Source organism: Anser brachyrhynchus (genome assembly GCF_964034855.1).
Source record: "Anser brachyrhynchus genome assembly, chromosome: 13".
In the NCBI taxonomy this organism is placed as follows: Eukaryota; Metazoa; Chordata; class Aves; order Anseriformes; family Anatidae; genus Anser; species Anser brachyrhynchus.
Genome location: NC_137708.1, coordinates 10,214,019 through 10,238,068, shown reverse-complemented (window position 1 = coordinate 10,238,068; position 24,050 = coordinate 10,214,019). Strand labels below are relative to the sequence as shown.

The following is a 24,050-nucleotide window of genomic DNA, read 5'->3' as shown; positions in this document are numbered from 1 at the left end:
TCATATGCTGCTTTATAAACTATTTACATACAATGGGGCCTTTATGGGCCCCTGAACAACACACTTTAGCATTCAGATCCAACGCCCTGACTTCCGCCCACCCCAGCCAGACAAAGTGCCTGTGTGCTGCGTTCCCGCTCCCACCTTGCCCCGCGCCGAGCACGGATGTGGACCCACGGCTGCCGGCCCGGGGGGGGGGGCTGCCCACTGCCACGAGCATCGCACGGGATGGCGGCCACCTGCACGGCCGGGTGCCACCGAGGGGACAGCCAGGACCCCGTGCTGGCGGCGACAGTGGTGGGAGAGTCCCAACATGGCCCTGGGGACGGTCACTTCCCTGGATGGCGAGCAGGGAAGAGCGTGCGACACGTGCCAGGACGCAGAGCTGGGCCCAGCCACGTGCCTGTCCGCATGGATGGCACCACGGCCTGGGCTGGGGCTGGGGGCTGGCTGCTCCCCAGCACAGCACTGAGAGTCTGTGGGACCCGTGGGGTTGTGTGTGGCCCCCGTGGGCAGCCCCAGGTGGGGAGCAGCCACACACAGCAAAAGCTTCCAGCTCAGGGCCCCACGGCACTGCTGGCATGGCCGGGGCGAAGGAGGTGGCAGGCAGCAAAGCCACCCTTGATGGCTCCTATCCCGCAGCCCAGGGTGCGAGCACTGAGACCAGGAGCTGACAAATCGTGGTGGGCACAGGCCCTGCTCTGCTCCTCGCCCCGCTCCCCCCGTCCCGCCCCGACTCTGCTCTCCCTGGACCCCATGGTGGGACCCCAACCTCTCCCCCGGGGTCCCCAGCTGGGGGCCGTGGCGTCCTCCCCGCTGCGGTGCCCACCTGGCTCTCACCTCCGCGCGGGGCTTGCTCCCAGAAAGGCTCCCAGCGCCGTGTCCAAAGCGCACGGCACAACACCTGGACTTTATACTGACCCGCCGCGCCACCCGCCCCCTCCCAAACAGCTCAGTGCTTTCCAGGACCTGCTCCCTGCTGAGCAAACACCACAGGCGTGTCCGGCCCACTCCCACGAGGCACCCACCCCGCCGCCACCACCGAGCATCCCCTCGGGGTGTTCCAGGGGCCACCGTGGCACCCCGGGGGAGCTGAAACCCCCCCCTCCGTGGGGGTCCCCTTGGCTGCACCCTCTGGCTCTGAGCATCCTCCCTGCCACGCGTTTAAGCCCGGCACAGGCACTGCGATGCTGCGGCCCCGTGGCCCCGTCCCGCTCTCCCCGCGGGGACGCGGCCCCCCACGACGCGCCGCTTGGGGTTGTCGCCTGTTCCTGGGGAGAAGGGTTGGGGCGGTGAGCAGCCAGATCAGCAGTGTAAAAGTGCAGCCGGGGAAGGCAAACAGCCCGTCAACCATTAACCGGGCTGGCAGCTCGCTCCAAGGTCCCGCTGCCGCCGAGCAGGGAGCGAGGCCACGCGGCGCGCTGGGCCGCGACGACCCCGCGGGGCTGCGGTGGGGGCGGCGGGGCTGGGGGGGGGCCGGCGGTGGGGAGCCGGCGGGGCGCGGGGCGCGGGGCGCGGGGCGCGGGGTGCGGGGCGCGGGGCGCGGGGCGCGGGGCGCGGGGCGCGGGGCGCGGGGCGCGGGGCGCGGGGCGCGGGGCGCGGGGGGACCGCCCCGAGCCGCTGTCGCAATCTCGGCCCCTGATAAGCGGCTGACTCAGCACGGCTCGGGTCCAGAGGGGGAGCGGGGAGGCAGGAGGCGGCAGGTGGCGCTGCGGGGCCGGGCCGGGCCGGGCCAAACCGGGCCGGGGGGAACCGCGGGGCTGGGAGCGCGGCGGGGCCGGCGGCTGCGGGGAGGGGGGGGGGGGGCAACCGGGTGGGGGCTCCGCAGGGCGCTCAGCTGCTGCCGGGGGGCCCGGCAAAGAGATAAAAATATCATTATTAATTAATTAATTAGCGATGGATAAATGGGGATAGATACAAATAAATAAAAAGGGGGGAAATAAAAATGGGGAGGAGGGACTGGGAGGGGGCGCGTTGCGGGTGTCCTGCTGGTGCCGGTGCTCCGGGGATGCGGCGAGGAGGCAGTGGGGGCTCTGCGGCTGCTGCCCTTTGTGCCCGGCCCCCGGACCCTGCTGCTGTTTGCGGTGGCAGAAGCCTCGTGCAAAAGCCTGCAGGCAAGGACGGGCTGTACCTGCGGGGACAGGACCGGGCGCAGCCAGCACTGTCCCCTGCCTCCAGAAAACCGCCCCCCAGAGCAAAAACGGGCTCTTAGTTAATGACGTTAATCACGAGGTGAGCGTGGCGGCTGATGTGTGAGGACATGGGCATGGTGAGCCAAGGAGACGGGCTGGGGCGAGCCAACATCCATGCGGCGGGACAAGGTGACGTGGCAGTGCCGGCAGCCTTGGCACCCCGCTGGGGTCAGAGGTCTCAGAGCCCGGCAGTCCACGTCCAAAGGGTGATGCACGAAGTCTCTGACACACATCGGGTGCCGGGAGGAGAAGGGTGCAGCTCTCAGAGCTGCCTTTTCCCGGACTGATGGCGACACAGGCGTCCCCGGAAGGGCCGGGGCAGCAGGCGAGCACAGAAATGCTTTGCGCTGCCGGAGCGGGGTCAGAGGGGAGCGCAGCACTCTCAGGCAGGTTGTGCACCCTCACAAAGCCACGTCTTGTCCTGTGCCCTGCTGCATCAGGGGTGTGGGAACCAGGACCAGGACCAGGGCACTGTCCTAGTGATGCTGCCGTGCAGAGCCCTGCACTCCTGCTGGCTGTGGCTCCTGGAGCAGGCGGGGACCAGACACAGGTCACTGGTATCACTCGTACCTTCCCCGTGCCAGGATGGCTTTGCGGTTCAGTTCCCTTTTGCTTCTCTTTGCCAGCAGCCCTAAACATCTCCCCCGGAGCTGAGGATGTCCCTCATCGCCACACAGATGTTAACCGCAAATACCCTAGGGGACACGGTGTCCCCTGGGCTTTGCCAGGTCTCCAAAGAAACGCTGCTGATGGTCAAGGACACCCGGAGCAGATGGCAGGCTTGGGAGTTCTGCAAAGGCAGCAGCTTAATAGCAGCGTGTGCCCTGTCACCAGCTTGCATGCGGGGTCCTGGCTGGGGGGGGCAGGCAGGGACAGCGGGCAGCTGGGGCTGTGTGAGGATGGGGGCGCAGAAGGGCAGGGCCAGCCCCTTATTGCGGGGCTGACACCGTCTCCCCTTCAAGCGGAGGGGACTGCGGGGTGGGCGGCTGGCGGCGGTGCCGGTGTCACCGGGGTGGGCCACCAGCCCCTGGGCAGGGCTGGCCCCACTGCTCGCACCGCGGCGAGCGGGCTGCAGCTGGAGCTGCGCTGCAGAGCACTGGCATTTCCATGGCAACCCGTCCCCCGTGGTCCGATGTGGGTTTCCATCCCGATGTGGGTTTCCATCCCGATGTGGGTTTCCATCCCGATGTGGGTTTCCATCCCCGTTCCTCTTGCTGTGCGAGGGAGTGCCCTGGGTGTGTCCGACCGGAGGGGATGCTCCTGGGGCAGGGGCAGGGCTGGATGGGACACTGGGGTCAGGGTTTGGGCTGCAGGCTGGGCAGGAAACCCCATCCCCGACCCCGAGCCTTTGGGAACACCTCTGCTTCCAGCGAGCGATAGTCCTGGGGAAGGCACAGCCCCGGGCCCCTCTGGGTGCCCCTTGGCATCTCGCAGCGGGGCCCGGCACGCTGCCTGCCTTCCCACCTCCATCCACCCCTTGGCGAGGGGTCTGCCGCCCCCATCCTATGCTCCCTGCCTTGTGCTGGCTTTCGGGACAAGGCCACCCCCAAGTGAGGCACAGCACCCCGCACAGCACCCAGGAAGCACCCGCCTATCCCCACACTCCCCCCCCCCCCGGCCCCAGCCCTCGGCCCTGGCTCCACTGCGTGTGCGCTGCCTGGAGGCGATTCAGGCCCCGTGCCTGGTTTCCATGGCAACCCCAGCTGAAATTACATTAAAAAGAAATGAAACCAGCAGCTTTTCTGGTTGGCAAGCAGGGGGAGGGGAGCGGGGCTGGGCAGGGTGGGGGGCTCGGAGGGAGGGGAACCCGCGGTGCCAATGGGGTGGACAAGGTCCTGCCCAAGACCCCAGTGCCATGGGGACACAGCAGGGCTGGGACACGCAGGGCCCCCCACCGTGTCCCCAGACGCTGGTAATCCTGGGGGCAGGGTGCAGCACCCGACCTGGGGTGGGTGCTGGGGCCCTGGGGACCGCCCGGCTGGGGTGGCCCCGTGCTGCACCCCACACCCCCTCCCGGGCTGGACCGAGCCTCTGCCCCTTGCACGCTCCAAGGAGAGGCGAGACACACCGCTATTAAAAATATCACTTCTGTTTTATTTGGAATTTGTTACTCTGCGCGGGTGACAGGGTATAAATACATTCTCCAACGAGCATCCTCACCCCTCAGCCGGGGCGGGCTGTGGGGCCGCGCGGGGCCAGGTGGCACCGGTGCGTCACGGCCGCCAGCACGGGCAGCGTCTGCCAGCCGGACCGGCTCGCGCAGGGCAAGGGATGGTGGCCCCGCAAGGACACAGGAGCTGCCCCCCAGCTGCCGGACCCGTCCCCCCTCCTGCTTCCCCACACCCAAGGTGCCGGGGACCATGCTGGCGGCTGACACGCTCCCTGCCCTCACTGGGATGCCCCGGGTGGGCTCCCGGGCAGCTCCTTCTCCGTGCCCAGCTGCATTGAAGCCCCCACCAGCCCTGCGGGTGCCCCAGCCCCGGCATGGGTGCCCTGTCCCCACGCAGGCCGCATCACCCCCCGTGGCCCCGCTGCGAGCACATCCAGGTGCCGGGAGGCAGAAAGCACCCTCGGTGCAGCCGGCTCACCCTCCGAGCTGCCGGCCCGCTGCAATCCACAGCTGGGGCAGGAATTGCAGCACGGCCCCGTGGCAGGGTGGGGAGCAGATGGGGAGCAGGGCAGGGTGGCCGTGGGGAGCGCTGGGATGCAGCACCGGCTGCTGCCCTGGGCGGCTGCGCTTCAGCTGTGGGTGTCCCCGGCGGGTGACACCCAGGAGGGGCTGGGGGTGGCACCGGACAGTGCTGGCAGCGGGGTGGGATGGGTCAAGGGGGAAGCCGGGGGGTGCTCGCGGCCAGGCCCTGGAGTAGGCTATTTGGCTGAGATCCGTGGGCACGGGTGACAGAAGAGGGAGAATATCAAAAATACAAAAGAGCGCGGCCTCGCGGCGCGGGAGGCAGGGCCCTGCCTGGCGCCCGCCGGCCCCGTGCGCAGGCAGTGGGGCCGCGGGGCCACGTTGGGGCCGGCACCGTGCACACACGCTGGGGTTCTTCTAACTGGCTTTTTATTTTATATCAAGAACACTTGGTTTAAAATCTTTACAAAGGACAAAACGCGGAGACTCCGTTAGTGTGTAAAGAACTAAAGATCTGCTTAAAAAACGTCTCTGCAAAGAGAAACGACTGACACAAAAGAGGTTCTCTGCAGCGCAAAGAGGGGCAGAGGTGCCAAGTCCCCAGCTCGGGGCCAGCTCCCCGGCTCCCAGCGCCCCGGCACCGGCCCCAGCGCCCGCACCCAGCGCGAGGCCGGGCCCCAGGCCCCTGCCCGCTGCCTCTGCCTATAGCACCATGGCCCGGGGCCGCCGCTCGGAGCCTTATCCACAGCGCTCCAGATGCCAAACCTCCCGGGGAGCCCCGGCACCGGCCGAGAGGGATGCCCGGCACCACTGCGCACCCATCCCGGGGTGCTCGGCGGGCGCTGGGGACGCCGTGTCCCCGCGGGGAGGCACAGCCCCGGCACAAGGAGCCCTGTGGCTGCTGTCGGCTGGACCAGAGGGGCCCTCCTGCCGGGAGCCGGGAGAGTCGAAGCACTTCTCAAGAGTTAGAAAGGAACGAAAGAAAGCGCCGAGGGGAGCGGGACGGCCAGCGGCGTTGGGTCCCACAGGTCCGGGCTCGGTGCCGCACCGTCCGTGTGCGCTGCCCGTCCATCCGGGGCTCCCGCCGGTCCCTCTGCCAGTGTCTGCTGCGTGCGTGTGCGTGCGTGCGTGCGTGGGTGTGCGCCGGCCGCGGGCGGCTATACCCTGGTGGTGGAGTGTGAGTGCGGGAGCCCCGTGCTGTTGAAGCCGGCAGCGAAGGTGTTGTAGGGGTGCAGGGTCTGCAGCCCCACCAGCGAGTTGGGGATCATGGTGATGGTGTTGGGGGTCATGAGCGGGATGTCGTCCGGGGACCGGCGCAGCGTCAGCGTGTAGTCGGGCAGGGCAGCGAGGCGCAGGGCGTCGTGGGGCGGCACGGCCTCGCACTCGTGGTGCGCCTGGCTCGCCTGCAGAGACGGCATCTCCTCGTCGGGCGCGTGGGCGATGTCGTTGGCGGCGCCGCGCTGGGGACTGGGCTGCCGGTGCGTGTCCTGCCGCCGCTTGTCCTTGCGGTAGTAGAGGGCGGCGAAGGCCAGCACGTTGAGGAAGAGGAGGGAGGCGCCCACAGCGATGGTGACGCTCAGCTCTGTGGAGTAGTCGCGGGGGCTCTCGAGCAGGGTGCCCGCCTCCTGCTCCGGGCTCCACTTCTCCTTCCCGTTCTCGCTGTTGTAGGCGGGTGAGATGGCGGGGCGCTTGGTGGTCCAGATCTTGCCGTTGGGCCGGCGGGTGATGTGGGAGTTCTGCGTGGTGTCGGGCGGTGGCACTTTGGTGGTGGTGGAGGTGTAGTGGAACATGTCGTGCAGGTTGTACAGGTGGGGGACCAGGTGCTTCCAGAAAGCCACCTTGGTGGCCCGGTAGTGGTCGCGCACCCGCGGCTTCAGCCCGATGTGCAGGTACAGCTGGTCGCGGGGGTTGTACTTGGACCAGGCCACTTCCTCAAACCGGTTGGCCTTGGTGTGGATGAACTTGGTGTCCTGGGGGACAGGCTTGTTGGGGTCCCTGCAAGACACAGGCAAAACAGAGCTAGCGCCAGGGAGAGGCAAGGAGGTGGGGAGGGAGAGCTGGCTGCCTCTGGATAAGCAGAGGAGGGCACAGATAGGCACCACCCCAAACCCTGAGTCAAGCCTGACCTGCGATAACCACAGCCAAAGTGGCTCCCACACCCCTGTGCTTGGCTGTGGCCAGAGCCTGTCCTGGGCTGGCCGGGGCTGCAGCCCGTGCCGTGCCGCAAGCAGCCTTGCCCAGGGCGGGAGCACATGGTGCCAGGTCCTTGGGGCTGGCCACGCTCCCAGCTTCTCGCTGTGTGGCTGATGACCCCAGTTAGGGCACAGCGCATGGATCTCTGGACACAGGGGGCTCAGCGTCCCACACCAGGCATGCGATCCCACCACCCCGTCGCCCAAGTGCAGAACCCCAGTGAGGCACCGCTCCCCACCCGGCCCTGCTCACCCCGTCTTGGCAAAGTTGGTCCAGTAGGTCATCACCACGGCACTGAGCATGACGTCGTTCTTGGAGAAGTTGCAGGGAAAGAGGTCTGTGGGGCCGATCATGGGGATCCCGAACACGTAAGGCACCTCATCCCCGTGGGCCGCGTCGGACCACGCGGGCTTCATCAGGCTCTGGCAGTGGTGGTAGAAGGCGTAGAAGTAGGTGGGGGAGCCGTAGCGGGCGTGCAGGTCGGCCGTCACCACCGACGGCTCTACCCACTGGTGGTCGGTGAAGAGGGCCACCAAGGTCTTGCGGCGTGTCTCGGGGTTGTCCCGGTCGGCCCAGTCCGTGTACATGAACTTGATGGTCTCCCGCAAGGTGTCCTTGCCCTCGGGGTAGCCGTACAGGTTGTCTACAAAGTTGGAGACCGAGTAGTCAAAGTCGCTGCCCGACACGCCGTCCTCGGGGTCCACCACGCCCTCCACGAACTTCAGCCCCTCGCCCTGGTTGACACCCAGCATGATATCGTAATTGAGGAACTCGCCCTGCTCCATCAGGATCTCTGGGTCGTCTGGGATCACGTCCCCGTCAATGACCGGCCCAAAGGCCACATGGTAGCGTGCCGGCTGGATGTCTTGCTCCACCAGCTCCTTGGCACTCTTCTGCCGCAGGCAGTCCACCATGTCCACCGTGTCCAGCACGTTGCAGCCCACCTTGTCGGCCAGCATGCTGGTGTACTTCACGGGCTGGTAGTTCACTGCCCAGCTGGAGAGCGCGGAGCCGCTCTGGATGATGGCTCTCTGGAAGAGACCTGCAAGAGAAGCGAGGAGCGGAGGAAGCTTGCAGTGGGGAGAGCCCAGAGCTGCCCCAGTACCCCACGGCTGCAATGCAGGAAGGAGTGTGGAGGAGGCACCGGTGCCCTCATGCTCCTGCGAGGACCCCGATCTCCAGCGCATGCACCGTACTTAACCCGTGCCGCGCTCCCTGCGGCGCTGGGCTGGCACGGAGCCTCAGCCCAGGGGTGCCGCGCTCCCCCGGGATCCCATGGCAGGCGTTTCACGGGGAAGGCCTGGCAGCAGCGGGAGGGTTAACGCCTGCTCCGGGGACACTTAACCCTGCGTGTCCCACCCGCCGCTTTGTCAGGGCCCCCCTTGCCCCCCTCCCCGCCACTTCCTGCCCAGCTGGGGCTGCTCGGTGCCAATCCGGCCCCGCGGGAGCACGCTGCCAGACGCACAAAGAGGGCCTTTCTGCCACCGGGAACACAGAGGGAGTGGACTTTCGCCCTGGAAAGCGGGGCCACAAAGGCCCTGGCCCAGGCGGAGGAATGCGTGGCTGGGCTCCAGCCCCATGTCAATGGCGCTTGTGCTCGGAATACAAAGGGCTGCGAGGAAGCGGAGCCTCCGGGGCGGTGAAAGCGGCCGGGCTCGGGGTGCACCCTGGGGTCTCTGCTCTCCGGCCGGCCCTCTCCCGCGGCCCCGCGTGCTGCTGCACCTTGCTGGACTCTGGCATTTGATTGCTGCCAGAGACCGTTTCGTGCACGGCGCAGGGACCAGCACAGCAGCATCACTGCACCAAGAGGCCACGGGGCTGAGCCCACTGACGCACGGAGTGCTGCGAGAGAGATGGCTGCACACCTGAGCCCGTGCCCCTTCCTGCAGCAGCAGTGTTCGGAGGATCCTGGCTACCAGCCACAGTGCCCGTACCTCTGTCTGCACACACTGTCCTTGCTCTGCTAAGTACCTGACGTACAGTCCCATGCGCTGGGACAAAGAGAAGTCACAAGCTCTGTTTGTCACCTCCTGGTGCCCTAGAAAGCAGTGCCCAGCCCACAGGCACAGCGGGCAGAGCACTGCCCGTTCCCCTCCGAGGTGAGCATCCCCAGGAGCCCTGGCAGGGCCGGCCGGGAAGAGGAGCAGCCCCTGGCCCCTTGGCCAGGAACCCACCCGCCTGCGCGCGCCGGGGCTGGCAGGGGAGCCGCGGGTCTCCCCGGCAGCCAGACACAGCGTGCGCAGCACCAGCCTCCCGTGTCTGCCTCTCGCCGCGCCTGGCAGAGCAGGCACAAATTAGCAGCTTCATTAATAGCTCTTGATCACTATGAGTTTTATTTTGATCCGATAAAAACAAACCCGCCTGGTCTGCAGGCTGTGTCTCAGCGTGGCTCCCCTGCCGCGCTGCAGAGCCGGCTGCCGGCCCCGTCCCCGGGGAGATGGGTGCTTTAGAGCAGGCCTGGGTGAGGGCGTCCTGTGTCCGTTTGTTCTGATGCAGCACTGGCTGCAGCATCGAGAGCTCCCCTCCCTCCTCACTGCATTCACAGCCATGGCAGCGAGAGAGCTGGGTGCTCAGCACCTCTGTGATGCAGAATGGGAGCCCTCCGAGAGCAGCCCCCACGCTGCAGGGAGCCCACACCATAGCCTAATGGGGAAACAAGGGACATGGCACCCAGACACAGGGTTTAGTGGCAGAAAGCCTGTTGTGACCCCAAAAGGTCTGAACTGGCCTCTCCAGCTGTGGATGGAAAGCCAGGGAGCAGCTGCAGCCACTCAGGGGGGGCAAGGGCTGGAGGCCCCAACCTCCCTCAGCCCCTCCTCACGCTGCCGGGTACAGCAGCGCACCCGGTTGTGCTTCCAAAGAGATGTCACCACCGTGGGGACAGCACGGCCACGCACAGGCCCCTGTGCCGCAGAGCATCCCCTCCCTGCGCGCAGGTGGAACCCCTCCTGCTGCTCCGGGGTCTGCCGAGATCTACCCTTCATGGCACAGCTCTGGATTTACCACTTCACACAAGGGAAGCATCTTCTGGGTTTACCAAAGAAGATGGTTTCTCCTAATAGCCATTTGTGCTTGAACAAGTCACCTGAAGAAGACAAGGCACCATCCCCAGCAGCATCCTGCTCGGGAGATGCCAGGGCAGCAGGAGGACAGAGGGCTGCAAAGAGCTGAGGTGCTGACTTCGGGCACTGGGCACTCACGCAGGAGTATGGACTGACTACGGGTGTCCCAGGAGCCCAGGGCGGCAGGGAGAGCAGCTTACACAGAGCAAATGCGTCCTCCATATATGTTGCTTGGGCTAGACCACTCTTTACCTCCCCTTTACCTTTTACCCACACTTTGCTTTCCTTGTTTCCAAACTTTCTCTACACTTGGGCTATAGCAAGCCCTCCTTTGCCCTTCTTCACTCCAAGCTGGCAGGGCGCAGGTGATGGTGACAGCAGAGCAAGCAGGCTTAGGGGCAGACTGGCCCTGAATTCCCCAGATCCTGGACCAGGACCGGCCCGGCAGGACCAGGCAGCACGGTACATTTTGCCCTGCTCCATGTTCAGCCTCCGCCACCTGATCGGCCGTGCTGTTTCGGAAGGTTTTTCTTCACTCACTGTTCCCAGGCTCCCCAGCAGGGCTGCAGCTCTTCACAGTACTGTCATTTGTCATACTTGCCTGGGTTTCTGTGGGGCGGATTCATGGCGGTGCCCACCGCCCCAGCGTGGCCTGTGCCCCTTCTCCCCTGCACCACGCACGGGGATGTGGCACTGCCTGAGCTTAGTGCTTGTGCCCCAAATAACCCCCTGTGACCACGTCCACCGGGCTCCCTGGCAGTCTGGTGCCCTGCGGACCACGCTCAGCTCAGGTTTTCCTCCCGCTGTTTCCTTCAGGAAGTTTAGGCAGAACAACTCCGCTCTGATTGCTGAAGATCTTTTTTTTTTTTTCAATTTTCAATGTAAATTTATTCACAGGTGGTTTATATGCATCTGCTCTTATGCCAACACAATCTTGTAGCATAAACAATTCCTTTCTTTATCTAGAGTAAACATTCTGCAGTATTTACAATACGATATCAATCACATCACCTCCACAAGCGCCGTGCCAGTCTCCACACTCCCAGACCTCTCCGGCACGACGGGGCCTCGCTCCCTCCCCGGGCTCACGCCCACTTTCGCCCCTACTCCCGCGTGAATTGCTCGGCAGCTCGGGCACGGCCAGCACCTACCTTCCGAGTGGTGGGAGAGGGTGAGCAGGCTGACGCAGGAGGCGCCGATGCCGGAGCCGAAGACGGTGATCCGCAGGGGATCCCCGCCAAAGAAGGCGATGTTCTCGCTGACCCAGCGGAGCGCCTGTATCTGGTCCAGCAGCCCGTAGTTGCCCTTAGCAGCCTGGTCCCCCGTGCTCAGGAACCCTGCGGGTGAAACGGAGCCCGGTTAGGGACGGGGGAAGCAGCCTGCCCTCCCACCCCTCCCTGAGCCTGGGGGCGCTCTCGGGGACCCCGTCCCAGCGGGACCAGCAGAGTCCTGCGGGTGCTGCGGTGACACTGCGGTGCTGCACACGTGGGGACGAGGAGACTGGGAGTGCTGCCTGCAGGCACCGACGGGGCGACGGGCACGGGACACTGCCCTGCCCCGACCACCGCCCGTGCCAACAGCCTCACGCACGCTCGGAGGGAGGCTGGGGAAGCACCAGGGAGCGCAGGCAGGCTGAGTGCACACAGCCAATGCTTCCCGTGGAATAGCGTGGTCCGGAGGAGGCTCTATAAATGTAAGGAGGTGGGCTGGGCAGAGAGGAACCGACTGCAGCTTAAAACACAAAGGCTCTCAGTGAGAAAGATGCTAAGAAACGCTTTCAATAACAAAGGTAACACCCAAGATAAGCTATCGATGTTTTACCTGCCTTGACTCAAAGCAGGAAGCTCAAGCCATGGCATGGAGGCTGAATTGAGGCAGGTAACACGGTGGCAGGGAGTGGCACGGTGCTGCGCCGGCACCGCAGTGCTGCTGGCACTCTGCAGCTCTTCCGTGGAGATGCCGATGGCACCATATAAGTTTTATTTCAGACTGTATTTTATACCTCTTAAATTAGCGCTATCAATCTTAAAGGCAAGACTTTTAATATTGAAAGGTCTCGAATAGGCTTCTTTTTACAGAAAAGCCTATTTCCTACCAGCTAAATCCAGGCAAGACTGCTGACCTCTGGCTGCCTTTCCAACAGGATGTGGGGCATGGGGGTGTCAGAGGTGTGGGACAGGGAGCCCCCGTCCTGGCTGGCGTGCGAGCAGCAGAGCCTGTGGGGTGGCTTGGATGGGTTCTTCCCCAGCAAACCCCTCAGAGGGCTGAGCACATCTCCGCGCTTCTTGTGGGAGACCACGGTGCGAGCAAAACCACCCTTATGCCTCTCCTGTTCCCTTCCCCAGGGGATGCATCTGGGACCGTGCATTTCCCATGCAGGGCAAAGGGAGCTCCTGGGGCCTGCCCTGGCCCCGTCCCAGGGCTGCTGGGGCACGGCACTGCCTGGGCAGCTCGGACAGCATCCACGGAGCAAAGAGGCAGCTCCTGCCGGCGGGGGAGAGCTGATCTGTCCCCCGGGGCAGCCAGGCAGCACCCGCTGGCAGCTCAGCGCTCTGAGCCCTCTCAGGAGGTGATGCTGGGTAAACACATTTATTATTTATTTAACCACAGACCAATATTTGCTTTCAGCTGAGCCAGGTTGTGTAAATGAGCCTGGGTGGCCGGTGCCAGGAGCCTGACCACGCCGTTGTGGCTGCTGTGGGTGCTGCCACGTGGTACCGTGCTCGGCCGGAGCACAGACCCCGTCCCTCCCCGTCCCCCTGCCCCCCGTCCCGCCGCCTGGCGCTGGCACAGCCCATACCGAGCACTCCAACGCGGTAGTTGAGGGTGATGACAATCACGTTCCCGTAGCTGGCCAGGACGCTGCCGTCTATCATGTTCCCCGTGCCCTCCATGTACGAGCCGCCATGGATGTACACCATCACCGGCTTGGCCCCGCTGTCCCGGATGTCTGGAAGGAGAAGAGGTTAACCACAGGACCCCGCCAGCAGCTGCAGCACCCTGCCGGGAGGCAGACCATGGAGGAGGAAGGCAATGCCAGCTGCCAGGACTGGGGAGGGGGCTGCAGCAGCCAAACCCAGAACCCAAAGGCTCGGCGCAGAGCTGTGAACCACCCACCACCACCCCAACCCCGCCAGCCCCTCTCCGGGTGGTGGCAGCCCCTGTCCCCGTCCCAGCACTGCTGTCTCCTTGCCGGGAGCTGCCCAGGGTCTCAGCACATGCAGGAGAGGCAATGGCTGGACCCAGCTGCTCTTCCCCAGAGCCGGGCTCTGGCCGTGGGCAGGAGCCGGCACCTCCGTGGTGGCAGCGGCTGCGGGACACCGGCAGCCCGGGGCGCCCGCGGAGTCTGTCCCCGTGTCCCTTCTTCAGCTGGCCCCAAGCCCTCGGCTCCGGGAGTGCTGGCAGCTGGCATTGCGGAGGGGCAGGGACGGGGTGTGCAGGACCTGGAGGGCGGGGGGGCACTGGTGGGCGCTCCCACCTCTGTCTCTCCCGCCCCCCCCCTTTCCAATTCCCTGGGAAGGCAGAAACCTGCCGGCTGCCGGGATGCGAGCCCATGGCACCCCAGTGCCCGGACACAGACATGGCGATGAGCAGACAGTGCGTGCGCGTGTGCGTGTCGGGAGGTGAGCGCCGAGGCCGGGCGAGGACAGGTCATGAGGCATGGAGTGAGGATGGGGAATGGGACCCGAGGGACGGGGAGGGAGGGCTGGGGGAGCCTAGGGCGGGGAGCAGCCACGCGCTCCCTCTCTTCCCTGCTCTTATCCTGGGGAAAGTCCCTACCGGTGCTCAGCACCTGGCACATCTCCACCGTGTTGCACAGAGGCAGTTGCACCCATGCTGGTGGTGCCAGCTCCCACATGGTGCCCAGCCCTCTCCCATGCTGCCGAGCCGGTGCCGATGGACTTTGCTCTCCCCTGTGCTCACCCGCACTCAGTGCCTTGCACCGGTGGGCATGGCCGGCACCAGGCACGGCCCTCGCCCCCCCTCGGCTGCCCCGACCCCTGCCCCATCCCTGCCTCCCTCACCCCCCGCACCCCATCGCCACCGGCTGCCCTGCCCGGGGCCATCCCGGTGCCAGCCTTGCTCTGGCAGGAAAACTCTTGCTGGGGCCGCCTGCGTGAAATCCCAACAGCTCAAACGCCGAGCCTGCGGCTCTGAACTCTCCTCCCTGCCACGCGCTGTCACCGAAATGCGAAGGGACATCCCTGTATCTGACCGGCAGCAATGGCATAAGAGGGAAAAAAAATGGTTCCTAATCTTCGCAGCACATCTTAGTGTGCAGGGATTTACTGCAGTCAAATCACTTAGGATGGACGCCAGTTTACATCCTGGTACAAGAGATCCTGGGGCACAGGTTACTGGGAGACAACAACAGGTTTTGATACTGCCAATGAACAGGCTTTTCATCTGCTGCCCAGAACCCAAATGCCATCTGTCAGGACAGGCTTGAGCTGCCCCAGGACTCCTGCAGACCACGAGGTCTCAGTGCCCTCGCCGCGTTCCAGCTGCATCCTGGCAGACCTTTCCTCCCGCCTCCTCCTCACATCCCTGCAACAAAACAGGCCGAGTCCAGACCCTGCAGACGAGCAGCCCTGTTTTACCCAAAATTGCCCGTTCTGCAGCTTTCTTAAGCCTGGTGTAGATCCTGAATCGCACCCATTTGAAGTCGCCCTTGCTCTGCCTCATCTGGCACAGACGCCGTGGCCACAAGCAAAACCTCGCTCGCATTGGGAAAAGAGTGGGCGCAGCACCCCCAGCACCGGGGCCGGGTACAAATCCTGCTCCGGGTGCAGGGGACAGAGAGCTGGTGGCACTGCTGGCCCGTGACATGGCACCTAGAGCTGTGTGGGGCCGCCCCTCGCCAGCACCCGCGTTCCTTTCCCGCAGCATGGAGCGAGTCGGGAGTGGGCGAGGGCACGAGGGCACGAGGGGAGGGCGCAGGCTCCCGCTGCGCATCGCTGAGTCCGGAGGGATGAGGCTGGAGGTGGAATATGACCGGGCTCGGGGTGAAATGGGCCCAGGTGCCCGAGGGCTCCTTTGCTCCCAAGCTGCCATGCTTCCTCCCGGCCCTCGCTCGAGCGGAGCGGGGGCAGCCAGCAAACTTCTCCTGAAGCACAACCCCACAAGCTTCCCCCGGAGGAGAGGAAGGGCCTGAGCCCTGCACAGCCGGCCCCCCGGCCCCCCGCCCCGCGCAGCTGCCCAGCGCCGAGACAGACACACACGGGGCTCCCTGGGGATGGCAGCGGATGGCGGGCAAACGGAGTTGCTTTGCGTGTCATGCAGTGGCAGCCTCGAGCACAGAAATACCTTCGTCTTCATCCCCGTCATTATCCGCTAAGTCCTCTCCCTGTTTCTTAGCGCTGGCTCCTAGGGACCAAACACGAGGAGACAGAACAGAAAGGAAAAAACAAAACAAAACAAAACAACAACAAAAAAAAGAAAAAGAAAGAAAGAAAAAAAAAAACAACAAAAGAGAATTCAAAAATAGCATGATAGCAGAGACGGTGGGGCCAGGCCTGCGCCCCACAGCACTGCTGGCTACTCACACTGCACCTCTCCCAGAGCCACGGCAGGGCAGGGGGCCAGGCTGCCCCGGCGCCGCGATGCCGCTCCCCAGGGCCCTTCCCAGATCCTCCCCGGGGCGCTGGGGGGGCGGCGAGCATCCCAGAGCGGTGTCCCTGCCTGCCCCTGCGGCCCCGTCACGCAGCACAGCGATGGGGCGCGCAGAGGGGTCCCCGCTGCCGGCTCTGCTGCCGCTGGGGACGGCCGTCCTCTGCCACCAGCACGGCCGAAATGCCACAGTGCCCTGCAGCCCTGCTCGGCGCACCCCAAACCACTGGATTGTAACAGGAGCACCCCCACGCCCCCCAAAAACGTCAGTTTCTGTAAGGTCCCGCACAGCTCGGAGGTCCCGCCGGGCACCAGCATGGTCCCAGGGCCCCGCTCCTATCACCCCGGCTCCGTCCCAGCAAGGGGCTGCTCCATCAGCGAGGTGCAGCCTCGTGTCCGGATGAGACGAGGTGAAAGTGGCTGCAAGAGTGGCTGGGAAGCCGAAGTCGGGGAGTCAGTCCCAGTGCCACCCCTGGACGTGACACGGGCGGCACCTGTCCCACTTGCAGATCACAGAGATGGGAGGGGGACAGGATCTGAGCGTGGGAGGAACCAGTGATACGGGCGGCTCCGTGGGGCCAGGTGGAAGCAGCCATCATCAGCAGGGCGAACCCGCGGTGCCGGCCGAAGCCCTGGCTGGGGGCAGCAGCCCCGTCCCGCTCAGAAGACAAGAGCGGGGTGTGAGGGGGAGCGGCGAGGCGCAGCCGCCGCTGGTGAGCTGCACAGCACCCCGTGCCGTGACCCTCTGCAGGCAGCCCACCGAGCAAGGACCAGGAGGCTGGAAAATCCATCAGGCAAGTGAAGCTTGAGGGAGACAAGGTCATCCAAACGCTGACAGCGGGAAGCCGAAGGGAGCTGTGCTCGCTGCTTCCCCAGGCAGGACAGGCCACGGAGCTGTGGTGACACGGGAAAGCGAGTCCTGCTCCACGGGGCAGAGGCTGCGGAGCCACAGGAGGCAGGGTTAAGCCCGACAAAAAGAAAACCTTTCTGGCAGATCGGGCAGAAAATCAGTGGAAGTGATGGCCTGGGGAGGGGGTTAAGAAGAGGTGTGACAAACGCTGGGCACAAACGCAGAGCAGCTCCTGTCCTGGGGCAGGGACATCTCCAGAGCCAGCTGGATGTTCCCTGAGCTCACCTCCCAGCACCCCGCTCTGTGTCCTGCCTCCTCGCAGCCATCCTGCTACACCGATCCCCCCAGCCTCACCCCAGGAGCCCCTGCCCTCTGCCCTGGCACCCCAGCGTCCCCCCCCGCTGTGTCCCCTTCCCCACCCGGCACGCAGCCCCAGCCTGCCTGCGGGCAGGCGCTGTGGGCTTGACCGGCTGCGCCTTCGACAGGGAGAGCTGCGAGCCCAGAAAGCACTCAAATGACAAAGTACCCGTGCAGTGTTTGCTACGCGGAGCTCCTCTCCAGCTTCCCTGGCAGTGCACAGGGAGAGGGATTTTCTCTGATGACTGCTGCAGGCGGCAATCCTTCACCCAGCCCGTGCTTCGGAGCTGGGAGAGGTGGCACCGCGTGGGGAGGGAGCTGGCTGGGGCAGCCGCAGCTGTAGCGAGTCCAGCAATGCTGCTCACCCCCACAACCGATGCCCCGCGTTCCCGTAAGAGAAACAGCACAGTAGGTGCTCTCACACCTTCCTCGCTGTTTGCTCGGTTGCCTCCCAGCACCTGCTATTGCGGTGCTCAAGGCCACCGCAGCAGGAGCTGCTCCAGCACGGGCTGCAGCCCAGAGCCCAGCGCTGCCCTCCTGGCCCCCGAGCTCCCTGGGCTTGTCTGAGCTTCTTGGTTCACAGCCGGGAAAACCAAAGGACTTGTGGCTCCTGCTCTCCTCACCCATCAAAAATTCATGCTGCTCACCCAGCGCGAGTGCCTGTTACGCTGTTTAACTGCGAGCTGACTGCGGAGTGACATTGTTTGGGGTGATAGAAAGGATGCATATGCTCTTATCTGAAGTCCCTAGGAAGATTTAAGCTCAAGTTCAGTAAAAAATAAAATCAGTTTTCCTTAAACAGGAGCATCCGCACCGGATTTGTGCTATCTTAAGCAAACTGTTCCAATAGCACTGACGCCAGTGCAAACAGCGATAAAGAGGGCAGGGATCCCAGCTCCTTGCAGCCGTCGTGCTCGGCGTGGTGCAGATAAGAGAGGAGCAGGAGCAGGACCCAGTCCTTCTGCGGCTCCAGCAGCTGGGCAGGAGCCTTTCCTCCCTGCTGCCCGGCGCCTCCCCGCCCCTGGGCAATGCTGAGGAGCCATCTCCATCCTCCCGGGGCCCCACAAAAGCACCGGACTCCTCGTGCCCTGGTGACTGCCAGCACTAACGCCGCCCCTCACCTTTGTACATCATGCCCCGACACAGAAGCAGAGCACAGGGGTGGCCACGTGCCCCCAGCCATGCCACAGAGGTTAGGCTGGTCGCTAGTAAAAACCAGGGGGGGTTCTGACACGAGCATCCATGGGCCCTATGCTGTGCGCACGTACACGCTCCTCCGGTGGGCAGAGCTTTATTTTCACAGCAAAACATGAGCAGCAGCTGAGCCTAGATCGTCCAACAGATCCTCCTGCACAGTGCACGGCTAATTAGTCCCAAAGCACTGCTGCCCTGCCCTGTCCCAAGGGAGGGGACCGATGTGCACCCAGGCAGGAAATAGGAGAGGGAGACAGGGACGTTTTTCTGTCTCGTGGAGACGGGGATGAATTCTGATAAAATCTTAGCCCTTTGGCTGCTATGAGATGAAAACAACAGTAAGGTGAGAGCCGAGGCATTTCAAACCACCAAAATACTAGACAGGCTCTCGCTCTGCGAGAGGAGAGCTTATTGACCAGTCATACACAAAATGGTCTTAGAAATAATAATCAGGAGGATTGCTGGACGAGATGATGTTCAAATGACACAGAGTCCGAACAAACAAGCACTGCAGGTGTGTTATCCTCGCCCTAAGCACTACTAACCCAGGACATTCAGAGCTAAGTGCCTCTTCACGAGTTATTCAATTAATTCGAGTCAACAGACACCGGCTCAGTGGCCAGAGCTGAAGGGCAGCGGCAGCAGCCGGGCGCTTTAATCCTCTGCACATCACGCCTGGATGCCCAGATCGCTGGCTCTGCCCGTCCGCGAGTCGGTTCTGCCAGCACGGGGCAGGAGGCACGGGGCAGGAGGCACATCCCCGCCGCCTCCCTGGGAGCTGCCACCGCGCGGGGACCGCGTGGCACGGGCCACCAAACGCATCCTCAGAGGGACTGCAAAGGAACTGCTGGCGGGCAGAGCTGGTGGGGGGCACAACAAGGAGGCGAAGGCGCCCGAGGAGCTTCACTGCGCCTTGCGCCACCCCTCCTCCTGCCCTACCCCAAGCCCCTCTGCTCTGCCCGGGCTGCGGGGGGCTCCCGCGGGGACCCCAGCCCCAGGGGGCCGGGAGAGGAAGCGCTTTGAAGTGGCTCGGTGTCGCTGGCACAGCCTGCGCCGGAGGCGGCGTGCGGAGACTCCCTAATGCGCCAGCCCTTTCAGGGGCAGCCTTGGCACTCGGAGAGATGGCGTGTGAATAGCCAGGACAGCGACAGGAAAAGCAAAGCAAAGAAACCAAACGACAGAACTCAAGGGGGGGGGAAAGAAAAAACAACAACAAAAAAAAATAGTCGCTGGAAGGAAAGAGCTCCCCAAACCTCTGAGCCCAGCTGCGCCAGCCCCGTGAAACGCGGGGGCACGAAGAGAAAAGCGGCGGGAGCCGGGGCCCGCTGCGCGCGGTGCCCGGCACGGCGGGGCGGCGGCGGCGGCAGGCGGGGAGGGCAGCTCCAGCCCGGCAGGACACCCCCTCCTGAGCCTTTCAGAAGAGCTGGTCGGCCTGGCCGCGGGCACCTCGGGGCAGCGGGGAGGACGGGGTGATGCAGGGAGCAGCCTGGGCTCTGCCTGCCTGTGCGGGGCTGGGCGGTGGGACGGAGGGAGCATCCTCCAGGGACCGAGGGAGACAGGAGGGGGTCCGGTTTGTGCATCTCCGCTCCCCGGCCCGTGGCACTGGGGTTGGGTCGGGATTATTCCGGGTGCCCAAGCTGCAGTGCAGCAGGAGGAGCCCCGCACAGCCCTGGAGACAGCGACGAGACAAAGCGGAGCTGTGTCTGCGCTGGAGATGCTCTGCCGCCTCCGGGGAGGCTGCAGCTTAGGGAGGGTGTGATTTGAGGAGGTGGAGAGCACATCCTGAGCTCGCACAGCCGTGTCTGTGAGCGTGTCTGTATGCATGGGGATGTACGGATATAGGGATGCATATAGCCCCGCCAGCACAGCCGAGGGCAGACCAGAGGCTGGGGCAGAACATGGCAGCGTTTACACAGCCAGGCGAGGACTGATGCTTTAACCACAGAGCTCTGGCTGCTAACGACCAGGGATGCAACAGGGGGAAGAGCTCAGGCCCCATCTACAACCAGGCGCTCCCCTGAGCGGGTCGGTACCCGGGGCGGGAGGGAGCCCCTTGCCTGCTCTGGGCAGAGGGCTGAGAGGTGCAGCCCCTCCAGCCCTAAGGGAACAGGCGCATTTAGGCGTTCCCCGTGACCAAAGGGACCGGGAAGCACAGGCTCAGCCTGCCAGCAGCTGTTCTGAAAGGCCTGGGACAACAGGAGCATCCCGCTCTGCCCTGAGCCCGTGCTCAGCACCAGCCCCCAGCTGCGGGGCGGGGAGCCGGGGCGGCCGCGGCACCCGCGGGTCCCTGCGGGCGGGGAGCGGGCGGCAGCGGGGCAGGGCTGCTCGGGGCCCGCGGGCGGTCGCGGCACAGAGAGGCGCTGGAGGAGCACGCCGCGGGGCCAGAGAGAACCGACAGGCACCCTCTCACTCTCTCATTCTCTCTCTCTCTTTCCTCTCTGTGCCTCTCTGCCGGTCGGCTTGCTACATACCTCCTTTCCTACATATTTTCTTGTTGGGCTTTCGGGTGCATTCCTTGGAAATCCGTTTTACTGTAAAATGAATAAAAGACTACAAAATAACAGGAGGCTCCACCGGCTGGAGTGGGCATGCAATCACAACCACGCTGCCGCCCACCCGCCGCCCCGGGACCGCGGGAGGTGGGGAGGGAGCGGCGCCGTGGGAGGAAAACTCTGGGCCAGCCGTGCTGGGCGGGTGGGAAGGCGCAGCCGAGAGCCCACCAGGACGGAGGGGCAGAGCTGGCGAGGCTGCCCTGCGCAGGGCAAACCCGCCCCGTGTCCCATCCAGCCCCCTGCAGCCCCCGGGGCTCCCGCGGTGGTGAGGCTGTGGCGGGCACGCGGGCAAGGCGCTGCCTCCTCCACCCTCTACTTACGGTTCAGGTGGGATGCCCTGCGAAGGAAAAGGTTAGCCAGGAGGCAGCCGGTGCTGCTCGGCCTCACCACCGCGGGACCGTGCCCCCCACGTTTGGCTGCGGCTGCAGAGCGATGCCCCCAACCTCCCGCCTGCATCGGGACCCCCCCCAAAAGGGCTTTTGCGGCCCCAAAAAGGGCTCTGTGGCCCCTTCCTGGCCCGAGCAGCCCGGCCCCGGGAGAGGCAGAGTGTTCCTCCCAGCGGCGGCCGCAGCCCGTGCCCACGGCTAGCGCATGGACCTGGGGGTGGGAAGGGGGGGAGGAAGGACAAACCCAAACCAACTCAAGACAGAACCTGGCACTCGGCGCCTGGGGAGCACAAACCAGCTCGTCGCTCTGTGGATCTGCGGTCAGAGAGTCTGATTCAGATTTAGCAACACAAGAGAGGAACCCGTGACGATGCCATGGAGGTGGAAGGTGGGGGGGGGGGGGGACGGGACCGAGAGGCGTGGAGGGGCGGGAGCACGCGAGACAGAGATGGCAGCTGAGGGCGAGCTGAGTGGCCAGAGGAAGCTTTCCACGAACAGACAGCATGCTGCAGGGTCCACAACCACATGCTTCAAACACAACACCCAGGTGAGACCAACCGCTGCTGGGCAGGGGCAGGGGCAGGGCGGCCCCCCCTGCCCTCCCAGAGCGCTCGCTCCTGCGGGCGCCCCGGCGGGGACTCACCATCCTCCGTGGGGATGTAGATGTTGAGGTACAGACAGTCCTCGTTGGGGTCCTGGATGTAGGTGGCCACGATATCCAGGTTGGAGGTAAACCAGATGGGCAGCATGATCTCGGGAACGGCGTTGTGGATGTTCTGGGGGCAGACTGGCGAGAAGTGGGTAGCGTTCCTGATGCCCGACCAGGAGGGCGGTGGCTCGGGGGGCATGAACCTCTTCTCCCCGACTGGGGGGGCGGCGTAAGGCACCCCCAGGTACTGGTCCACGGGTCCCAAAATCTCGCTGGGCAGCGGCACGCGCACCCCCCGTAGCTTCCCATAGTGCGTGTTGACGGTGGGAGAGTAGACCTGGCCCTCCATGCGCACGACGGCCGAGGCGAAGCTCAGGACCCACAGGGCGAGACGCAGGTCCCAGCCGGCCACCAGCTCAGGCACTTGGAGAACAGGGGGCAAGAGAGGGCTTCTCCAGAGTATCAGCCACATCGTCCGGGAGGAGCAGCACCACCATCCAGGCCTGAAGCTCCTGGGGCAAGGGCTCAGCGCATCCCCATCACGGCAAGCCTCCGGTTTTCCCAGCAGGAACGGCCAGATCCGTGGGGCGGGAGAGCCCGGCGACTCAGGGACAGCGACCCGGAGCGACGTGCTGCCGCGCCTCAGAGCCTGCGAGCTGCCTGCTGCGGTCCCCCTTCGAATGGCCCGGCCCGGGTGGGATTGCTGATGCTGCGGAGAGACGGAGGGAATTAACAGCAGATTCACCCTGCGAAGAGCCACAGGGCTGCAGCGCCGTGGGTGCCCGCTCCTACCTGGGCGCGAAGCGCTCCCCTGCTCGCGAGCCCCTGCCGTGCTCGAGAAGGGGCCGGCGTTCACCCCCCTGGGGCAAGAGCCCGGGCTGGGATGCTGGGGAACACCCGAGGTGCTCCAGGAGACGGAGCCCCGAGCACGTGCGGACACACAGACAGCGCCCGTCCGCACACGCTGAGCCCATCCATGGCACAGAGGGACCCCGGGCACTGGGTGCTGGGTGGGCAGGGGTCCTTGGCCATGTCCCCCCCATGCCAGCACTGCAGTGCCTGCAGCCCCATCCCCGTGCTGCCCCGCAGAGGGTGGTGGGGGCACGGACAGCGGGCAGGTGGCCGGGGACGGGGACCTGAGGCCGCGTGTCAGCGTGCAGGGCCGCGGCGGGGAGCCCTCGCTGGAGGCTGCCTGGATTTTCGGCGCTCTGCCCTTCCCCTCCCCGCTCCGCCTGCCGCATTCAGGGCTTATGTAAGGGCCCCCCCGCCTCCCCCCGGCTCCCAGGGACGGGCACACCGCGGCCACGCTCGCTCGTGGGCTCCCGGCGTGGGTGAGAGGCCGGATCCTGGCCTCGGCAGGCCGGTCCCTGCTGAAGACGCTGCTCGGGGAGGGGGTCGGAGGCTGCCGCCTGTCTCAGCCACACGTGCTTACCCTGGCAGGGACGGCGGCAGGGCACCTCCATTTTGTCCCAGAGCATCCTTAGGTGCCCACCTGGTAAATCTCTCCGAAGCTCGGAGGGCAGCAGAGCTGCACTGGAATTACTGGAGCACAAAATAAGGGCTGTGTGCAGATGGAAGGAAGAGGCTCTGTTCAAGGCTCAGCTGGGCAGGGACTCCACTAATGGAGAACACCTCATCCAACGAGGAAAATCCGCAGAGAAAAAAAAAAAATACACGGAGGGCGTCTCAAATCTGCACTGCACATGTGCAGGCAATTCACTGCCGGTCATTAAGGAAATGGGCCTGTGCTGTGCCTGCCCTCCTGGTATGCCCAGGGAACACAGCAGGCTCAGAAATCAGTGTCTGACAGGCGTAATAAGAAACACTCAGCCCAGAAAATCATGTTGCTGCATCCGGCCCACCCGAGCCGCGAGGCTGTGCGGGGCTGGGAACGCAGACGTGCTTCCAGAGCCCACAAACAGCAGCGGTGTGAGACAGGGACGGTGCCAGGGGCGATGGGTGAGGAGGAGCGGCAACATCCAGGGCCTGGGCACGGCCCGGGGACACCCGGCTGGGGACAGCCCTGAGGGGTGAGGTGTCACGGCTGGGGGGATCCTGCTCTGTGCCCCGGAGCACCCCTGTGCCCCCGCCTGCTGCCTGACCAGGGGAAGGGGGGAGGCGGCGCCAGACAAGCACGCACTGCAGGACACTGACAGTGGTGTGTTACCCCCCAAAACAGGTGCTGAAGCCTACAAAACGCAATGCGAGAGCAAAAGAAGCGTACCAAGGGCCAGAAAGGCAGCCGAGGCACCCCAGCACACCGAGCTCTGCGGTCGCACCGCTGCTGCCGCTGCCCCGCTCTGCCCCCAGCTCCGGAGGAAAACCATCGCTCATCCGCTGTGCACGGCGCTGCTGGAAGGCAAATCATCCAGC

At 64.9% G+C, this 24,050-nt stretch overlaps 1 protein-coding gene across 9 annotated transcripts in view; it reads right to left on the bottom strand.

Moving 5' to 3' along the window:
- Positions 1-4,265: 4,265 nt before the first annotated feature.
- Positions 4,266-24,050, bottom strand: part of NLGN3 (neuroligin 3) — a 35,939-nt gene continuing 16,154 nt past the window's right edge. For 3 of the 9 annotated variants that reach the window (XM_080553235.1, XM_080553239.1, XM_080553236.1), the window contains exons 2-8: positions 21,672-22,386; positions 20,562-20,621; positions 15,387-15,446; positions 12,880-13,029; positions 11,231-11,416; positions 7,270-8,059; positions 4,266-6,819 (exon numbers count right to left, since the gene is read on the bottom strand). In XM_080553235.1, the coding sequence (XP_080409361.1) occupies positions 5,982-6,819; positions 7,270-8,059; positions 11,231-11,416; positions 12,880-13,029; positions 15,387-15,446; positions 20,562-20,621; positions 21,672-22,386 (2,799 nt within the window). In that variant the 3' untranslated portion in view covers positions 4,266-5,981. Of the gene's footprint in view, positions 6,820-7,269; positions 8,060-11,230; positions 11,417-12,879; positions 13,030-15,386; positions 15,447-20,561; positions 20,622-21,294; positions 21,344-21,671; positions 22,974-23,109; positions 23,864-24,050 lie in introns of those variants that run through there. The other 6 variants (XM_080553240.1, XM_080553241.1, XM_080553243.1 and 3 more) reach the window with 6 other exon arrangements.